This window comes from Camelus bactrianus, chromosome 1 (assembly GCF_048773025.1).
Source record: "Camelus bactrianus isolate YW-2024 breed Bactrian camel chromosome 1, ASM4877302v1, whole genome shotgun sequence".
NCBI classification, from domain to species: Eukaryota; Metazoa; Chordata; class Mammalia; order Artiodactyla; family Camelidae; genus Camelus; species Camelus bactrianus.
Window position 1 is genome coordinate 19,794,552 of NC_133539.1, and position 8,404 is coordinate 19,802,955.

General features: G+C 42.7%; 1 protein-coding gene across 2 annotated transcripts in view; it reads right to left on the reverse strand.

Moving 5' to 3' along the window:
* The window catches only part of NCAM2 (neural cell adhesion molecule 2), a 436,725-nt gene extending 429,730 nt beyond the window's left edge, over positions 1-6,995 (reverse strand). For both annotated transcript variants that reach the window (XM_010960127.3, XM_045520720.2), the window contains exon 1: positions 6,338-6,995. In XM_010960127.3, the coding sequence (XP_010958429.2) occupies positions 6,338-6,392 (55 nt within the window). In that variant the 5' untranslated portion in view covers positions 6,393-6,995. The remainder of the gene's footprint in view (positions 1-6,337) is intronic.
* Between the last annotated feature and the right edge of the window lie 1,409 nt (positions 6,996-8,404).

Genomic DNA, 8,404 nt, shown 5'->3' on the forward strand with positions numbered 1-8,404 from the left:
AACTTGTTCCCCCATATTTTTTTCTCCTTGTACTATTTTCTCTGTTTAATATCACCATGATGATGCCCTCTCTGCTTCAGGGAGTGACAAGGTGGTGTCCTGTTAAAGAGGCAAATCTTTGCACATGTCCTGAGTTCAAATCTTTATTTCCTAGCTGTGTAATCTTAGTTCCTTCAACTACTATGCTTCACGGCCCTCAAGTATAAAACGGGAATATAATATGATAATAATTAAAGGACTGTTGTATATATTAAGCTAGTTAGTATATGTGATATGCATGCAACTGAGCCAGGCAGGTAGCAAACACTGAACAAATTTTAGTTCTTTCTAGGTGCTGAATTCCTAAGGACTTATTTAAACCATTTAATTTTCAATTAAGTATATGACATCTTTTGTCATTTTGCAACATTTAGTTGAACAGTTTATTGATCTCTCATATGCTGGTTTGGCTTTTAAAATTTACATTTTTTGTCTTCTCAACCAAAAACCTTGAATTCTGTGCACCACCACTCCCCCTATCACACATAAATTTTCAAACAAATACATTAAATGCATTAAAAATAGGCATTGAACTAGATGTGGGAAAATTTAATCCTAATTCCAGATAACAACTAACTATAAAAGATATAAAAAATCAGATAATTCCTCTCTATTTCTTCACCCATAAAATGAATACTTCTCTGGAGTCTTGCTATAAGGTGGGTGACAGTGCTTTGGATTAGTGATTCACACTGTTATAAGATGCTGATGTTATCCTGACTGTATGGCCTCAATAAGTGTTTGTTATTTGATTCACCAACAGAATTTAGATATTTACTTTGAGCTGAAGAATTGTTAGAATTTTTTTTAATTTATGCAAAAGTTTGGTGTTCAGAGAACTGAATTAAGATTTTAAAGACCAAGCTCTAGTTATTAACCCTTTGACTTTTCTATTTGACCTTTAGTAAGTCACTTATCCTAATTTTGTGCCCTTCTAAGACTCTCGGTGACTCATACTAGCCTAGTTGTGGTCATAAAAGGGATTAATGATACCAAATAAGAAATACATACATCCCTTAGGATGATTTACTGCCCTTTGCTGGAAAACTGTGAAAATAAATATGTATTCTTTCAACATGACAATGAGTAGCGCCCCCTAGAGGTGTTCATCACACAACCTATATAATCATTCCTAGGAATGCTGCCTAATAAGATATTGGAGACACTGCAGGCATGTAATGAATGTTTGATGAATGAGCCACTCTCATCAATGAATTAGATTATCTCTGCTCCCTCAATATTTTTCTCTAATCACAGAGCAGCTTATAATAATTTTTAAATTAACAAATGAGATGTTTTAAGCCATAGGCAGATTTTTATGTATGCATAGTATGCCAAAAATATAAACAATGTCCGTCATAGTAGGGTTGGCATTTTACAAGACGCCTATACATGTCTTTTATCACAATTGCTCCTCAAGGCAGTACAGCAGGGCCAACTAGCCAAATATTTCTATATCCAATTTTCAAATAAGTAAATAATGGCTCTGAGAGCTTAAGTTGCTTCTTCAAAGTCAAGAGACCGTTAGTGGTCTGGGTCTTCTGATTCCAAATCCAGTGTTTTTTTTTTTTTTTTTTTTTTTTTCTTTCTCTGCTAGTTTCAAAAATCAAATTGGAGCCAAGAAAATTTTCATCAGTTGACCTGAAATTCCACAAAGGCTCATCTGTTGATTGTTATGCTTATAAATACTCTCCAGATCGCCCCATCCGCCTCTTAACTATTTAAATTCAGACAAGTTTGTCACATGACGTCATAGCTTTCTGAAATATCTCAAAACATTTGATGAATTGTTAGTGGCACAAGTGAACGTGTGAAACTAGGAAGAGTGTCCACAGCTATTTGAGATCAGCTCTATTATGATAACTGTAAATAGTTAAAAGTTATTAAAATATTTAAAAGAATGCCATACAGAAGCACTTTTATTTGCTGAACAATTAAAGATAACTTGGCTCTATGAAGCTCAGGAATATTACACTTAATAAAAGCATAAAAGAACTGGTTTCATTTTAAAGTGTTCTCATATCATATAATTTGGAAAGTTAAAACTAATTTATAATCTTTTTGTCTTCAGTGTAATTGGGAGAATGTAAAGGGCACATGGAATTTGGAGTCACAATGCTATTCCCTTTAAAGGAATATTAAAATTATTAAATTAACGTTGCATATGCCAACTCCTAGAGGATTAATTTCACTTTAGACCAAACAAACAAACAAACAAAACAAAAGCAATTCAGATCAGCTCTGACACTTAAAGAGCACTTTCTTCAGGCTCTCAAAGTTCACTGCCACGAGAGATGACCCTGAAAACAGATAAAATCATTTCCCAAATGTCAAAAGCCGGGGAAAGTGGCAGGACTAGCTCCAGAGTCTTCAGATGGACAATTCTGTTTCCATTCTCATTGCTCCCTCACAAGGAAACAGGCAAAAACAAATGACATCATTCAGCTTGTTACTAACCTCAATCTCCGTAGCTCATTTCTCAGTCCCATTACAAACTCGTTTTATGTTTGGGAAAAAAAAAAAAAAAAAGTGCCATTTAATTCACTAAATTATATGAAGTTTGACTTTCTTCTACTTAAGGTTCTTTTATTCCATTCCTTTCTTCTTTAATAGGGCAGGGCATTACCTCTGGGAGACCATGAGCCCCCGGTGTCATTGAAAAGACTCCGTGAACACTCAGGACCCATCAACTTCCCTCCGTGTTCCAGGGCTTCAACTCAGCAATAAAAACTAAGGCCACCAAAGGCTCTCCTTAACCCCTCTGACACTAAGCAGGGAAGGGAATCCTCTGGGTGCCTCATTGACAGTTAACGATATTCATTTACACAGTCTACCTTCTCTAAGTGCAAACGAACATGGAGTCGATAGAAACCTTGCAAAAAGAGGCTGACATCAAAGAATGAGAGCAGGCTAGAAGGAAAAGGATGTGAGAAGGGCTGTATCTGTTTACCAGTCTCCAAAGAAGATAGGTTTGAGGAGACCCTCCTATAGACCTGAAGCTGGTAGACACCCAGACACCGGTGCTTTGTTTTCGGAAGGTACACTTCTCCAATGAACAGTGACTTACTAGCCCTTCACCAGAAAGAGTAATTGTAAGCAGATGCCTGCAAGCTTAACTAATTAGCTGGGCAATTCACGATTCTGGCTTAGGTGACTGTTGGACGTATGTTCCCTTGTACTGGATTACAGGAGAGATGAATAGCTCGGTGCCTGCTTATGTTTTCTTACCACAATGCTTCTATTTTATGTATGTGAACATCAGGAACAGATGTTTATTAATCACATTTAAGTAATTTTAAAAGGTAAAAAAACAATTATTTTACAAGTTAAAAAGATTCAGGAACGCAACCCATACATACTAGAGTTTGGGAATCCAAATTTACATAGATCCAAACAGCAAATGCATAAGTTATCACTGGAGATTTCTGATGACAGAGGCTGTGATCAAGTTTTAAAAATAATGGGAAAATAATTGCAAAAGTTGGAGTTATAGAAGGTCCGTTCCATTGACAACTGATTCAGACTTGACAATTAAATCCCAACCTCACTTCATTAGATATTAATCTCACAGTGGAAATGAGAGAGGCTTTTAAAGGAGCATTTCTGCTACAATAAAATAAGGCTCTCACTACAGTAGAACAATAATGTTGTGTTGCAAGTTAGAAGTGGAACTATTAGGCCTTGTTAGCTAATTATGGTATTGGCATCCACTTAAGTTAGTCAGTTTTTCACTTCTGTCATTTTCTCCTATTCAACTGCTGCAGTTCAAAACGTTTTGACTACTTAAAAGGGAATACATCATCGTTGCCTTTCCCCAGTCTAACTGCACACCACTTTCCAAAGCAATAGCTTCAATCATGCTTCATAAAATCCCCTGCAAGTATATTGTTGGAAACATAAATCAGTAGGCTGGGATTTTAGTATTTCTAAGGCAAGCCCAGGGATCACCGACTGGCGGCTTTTCCGTGGCCTCATTTATAAAACAATAAACAAAACAATGAGTTACACTGGATGCATTTTTTTTTTTTAAACTGCTCCCAGTGGTGTTTCTGATACTTGCTGCTGCATCCTTAATTGGAGAACAAAACACTAGCATAGAGGAATTGAACCCCAGGATCAGGATTGCTGTTTCCAAGCATCTCTGACTTCATCAGGACACACGGCACAGAAGAACCACATGTGCGATTTCACAAAAGCTAGGTCTCTCTTAGGCATCTATGCCTCTGTGAGTGCTGTGCATTTTTAAATTGTGCTCGATAGAGAGGTCTTTAGAACGATGCTCCCCTCCTTGCCTGCTTCATTTCAGTGAATATGGGCTTCCCTTCAGGCATGCTTCAGCGTTAGATCTCCTCTTTATAACCAGCCTGCGTTCTGAATTATACATTAGGTGAATCACAATTTCAGATAAGTGTTACACACATAGATCCACATTATGTGTCTGTACGCACTATTTAAACATTCAAAGATTTCCCTTGGATTCCCCAAATTCCAACACACTTAATGTCTACAATGGTAAACACACAGACTCCACGACTGAGACATTTTTCCTTCTCCAAACCAGTCACCATGTATCCTAAGTCTGCATAAACTTGCTTCCTATTATGCCCCCATTTTGCTCTACACTCACTGTCTACACTTGGTTAATTGCGGTGGTATTTTAACTGCAATTCTCAGGGACTGCTTCTTACTATTTGGAAATACCTGTCTATTTTATAAATGAACAGTTAAACATAACCAGCAGCTCTCCAAAAATTGAAGCAGTGTATCTGTAGGGCACTAAGTATATGTTGATCTTTGCTGTACTAATGATTCAATTAACTGGGCTAATAGGAGATTCAGATGGACATATCTGCAATTTCGCTATCAGTGAAATTTTGCACACTCTGTTGTTAAGGGGAAATGAGCATCTTACCCAGACACTTTACAAACTATAGCAACACCCAGTGTTTGCGTTCTGATTTCTGCACACAAAATTTGCATCCAATCGTGTTTCAACCGCCAGTAACACTACAGCTTTAGGGAGGAGAAGGGTAGAGAAAGGAAGGTTTCACATCCAAAATGTCAAGTCCTGCTGAAGAATGATAGAAGGACCGAGGGAGTGTGGAAGAGCAAAACCATTCTGAGCTTAAAATGGAGTTCTACCGCCCCCAGCTGGACCAAATGAGCAACACAGAAGAGGCTAAAAAGCTTAGAATAGAATATAGTGGAGATATTTTAAATTGTGCTGTGATTTATATATTCTCAAAAAAAAAAAACACAATTTCATGCTACACTAATAATATAACATTCTCTGTGATTATTACACATCACAAAATTACTGCTATGTTCTATTTTTTCTTTAAAGACTCCCACCAATGCACGTTTTAGTATTTTGTGTCCCCAATTAAATGTCCAAACTTGTCTGAACAGTTGAAAATACCTCCATTTATTATAAACATATTTTATGTGACTGTATACTAAACAGAGAAAGATAAATCCACATCTGTCTCTATAAAGATAAACAGGAAGCTTCCACAAATTCTCTCTCAGGCTGTTCTAATCAGCTCTTCATTTTTTTTTTTTTTTTCTTTTCTAAGAGATAAAAATCCCACCAGTTCTCCACAAGCTAAAACATCCCTTACAGGTGTAATTACAATCTAATGTTATAAAAATTTTCAACCATGCTGTATTAACGGGGGCGGGGGGTGGTGTGTGAAAATGAATGACTGCAACACATCCCTAGTTTTATCCATTTGCTTTCTTACACACACCATCCATGGCCCCTCTCTTAGTCCTCAACAGAAATAAGCCATCATCGTTCACTTCATAGCAATTGGGGTCTTGGTAAAGGGAAGAGGGGAAAAAAGGAGTCTCTAAGAACTGAATTTCTTGTTCACAACAGAGGTATTTCACAAACGAGTTTAATGCTGATAGTTTCTGCTGCTTCTTTAAAACACCATCGTTCCCTTTCCTTCCGCAACCTCAGACAGATATTTTAACTGTTCACACAGATCAACATACTCATCCAATTTTTTGATAATAAAAATCAGAGAAAGCCAAGATCCCAGAAAAAGATGCAGTTTGCCTCAATCTCCTGCTCACTGATGCCCATCTCTCATTCTGTATTTTCTCTTATTTAAGGTTGTCGACAGAACAGATCTAATTTTTAGCGGCAGCTAAAAGGAAGAGGGAAAATTCCAACAACAGCAATAACTATAACTTTAGTTCGTTCATTTAATTCTTCTTGTGCCACCTCTGCCTCTCTTGGTTGGGGGGAAGGGGGAAGGAAAGTAAATGCAATAAAGCACCACACTCCTACCTTGCCCGCTACTGACAAGCAACCCGAGCAGGTAGAAGGAGAGGAGGAGGCTCATGTTCAGGACGTGACACTGGCGGACAGTTCCAAAGTTATTAAGTCCAGCCCCGGAGAGAGAACCTTCCGCTGTCACGGCCGCCTGTGCTGGAGCCGCCGCCGCTCCCGGAGTGCCCCAGCCGCCCGCAGCCCGCGCGCTCCTCCTTGCAAAGTGACTGCAAGCTCCGCTCCTTGCCGCACTATATCCAGGCAGCGGCGGCGGCGGCGGCGGCGGCGGCGGCGGCAGCAGCGGCCGCCGCGGCGGCAGCAGAGCCGGGCGGGGAGGGAGGCGGGGGCGGGGACGCGGGGAGGGGAGGGAGGCGCGGCCGAGGCGTATCCCTCCGCGCCGCACGGCGGCCGCCGCCGGCAGGTGCGCGGACCCGGGATTCGTCCGCAGTCGAGCTTGGAGGAGCAAGTTCGGTTCCCGGTGCCTCCTGTTAGAGGGGCCTCCGCGGTCCGGCTGGCACGAGCGCGTCCGCGAGTGGCGGCCGCACGCTGAGCCTGCCGGCGAGCTGCACGTTGACGGACGGCCCTGGGTGGAGGAGGGAGGGCAGCCCGGGGCTCCTGCACCGCCGCCGGCCAGTTCGCGGACGCGGACCGCTGGAACTGGAGCTGATGCTGTAGGCGGTCGCCCAGCCCCGCGCTGCAAGCGCTCCCGGGCTTGGCGGGAGAGGGGAACTTGGGGACGGGTGGTATATTCTGCAGCTCTCATTCCTACATGGGCGGGCGGGCGGGCGGGGTCGGGGGTGGGGGGAGTGGATTCTCTCTCTTCCAGGCCCTCCCTCTCTCTCAAACCTTGTGCAGGCTGCCCGCTTCCTACGCTTTCCACTCTGCCCTGGCAGAGGGAAAGCGGACGTCCTCTGGCGTCTACACTGCCTGTGTCCTCGGGCTCTACAGGGTAAGCGGAAAGATGTGCGCGATGTTTCTTATCCACGTCGACCCACTACTGTTGACAGCAGATACCTTAAGGGAGAGAGACTGGGGAGGAGGCAAGATGTTAGAGGGGCTGCGTTAAACTTCGTTGTCAGCATTTACTGCGTCCTTGGAGAAGTCCAGAGCCTCCCCTAGACACATTCAGCGCGTTCTGCCCTTGGTCCCCAGCGCACAGGTCCCCGCGATGATTGAGATGTGGAAGGTCTTTGAAATATACGAAGACCAGTGGCGCGGGGATCTTTCTCCAGGCCACCCCCACCCACCTAACCCACCCATACACACACCTGCGTTGTGCCCGCCTGTAAACTGAAGTGACGGAGCCATGGCAAGCGTCCAGAACTAACTCTCCTACTCTGAGGCTGGGACGTATCATTCTTTCTCCTGGATAGGTAGGAAAATGTTTGTCATTTTGATGCCAGATGTGCGACAAGGGCGAGCAAAAGGCGGAACACCTGGCCCTCAGGGCCACTGACGGTCTGCCAGGGCCAAAGCAACCGGCTGGAACTGACAGTGGATCCTTTCCAAGCGAAGCCCTTGGTTGTTTCTTTATCAGCGAGGACGTGGCCGTAGAAGGCGTTAGAAATATTACAGAGCTCTGAATCCAGCCGCAGCCCCCGTTCTGGCGCACACACCCAGACTGAGTGCTGAAATGGAGGTTGCATTGCTTCAGGGAGGGCAAGGAGTAAGAGTGGAAACAAGCTAACATTGCAATTGGTGTTCCCCAGGCAAACACAGAAGATTCACTTACTTGTCATCCTGGGATTGGGGTTATAACAAAGAATGGAGGAGGGGCAAACACTGCACTCCACACAGTCCGGCGTTGAATTCGCTAACCCATGGCCCTCTCAGCATCTCACAGCTTGAGAACCTCTTCCCTCTAGATTTGGTAGCAGTAGACTTAGGACAATACATCTAGAAAGTTCTTTTGCTCAGTCTCCCTCCCCACACTTTTTCCTCATTCTGGGTAGCACCAACTATACTTAAGTCAGCTCACAGTCAGTACTTTGCAAGAAAGAGAAGGCATAGCACATTTATAGGTGTGAAAGACTCCTTTATTTCACCAGTTCTTGATTTCTCTAAGGAATGAAAAAAAAGCTACAC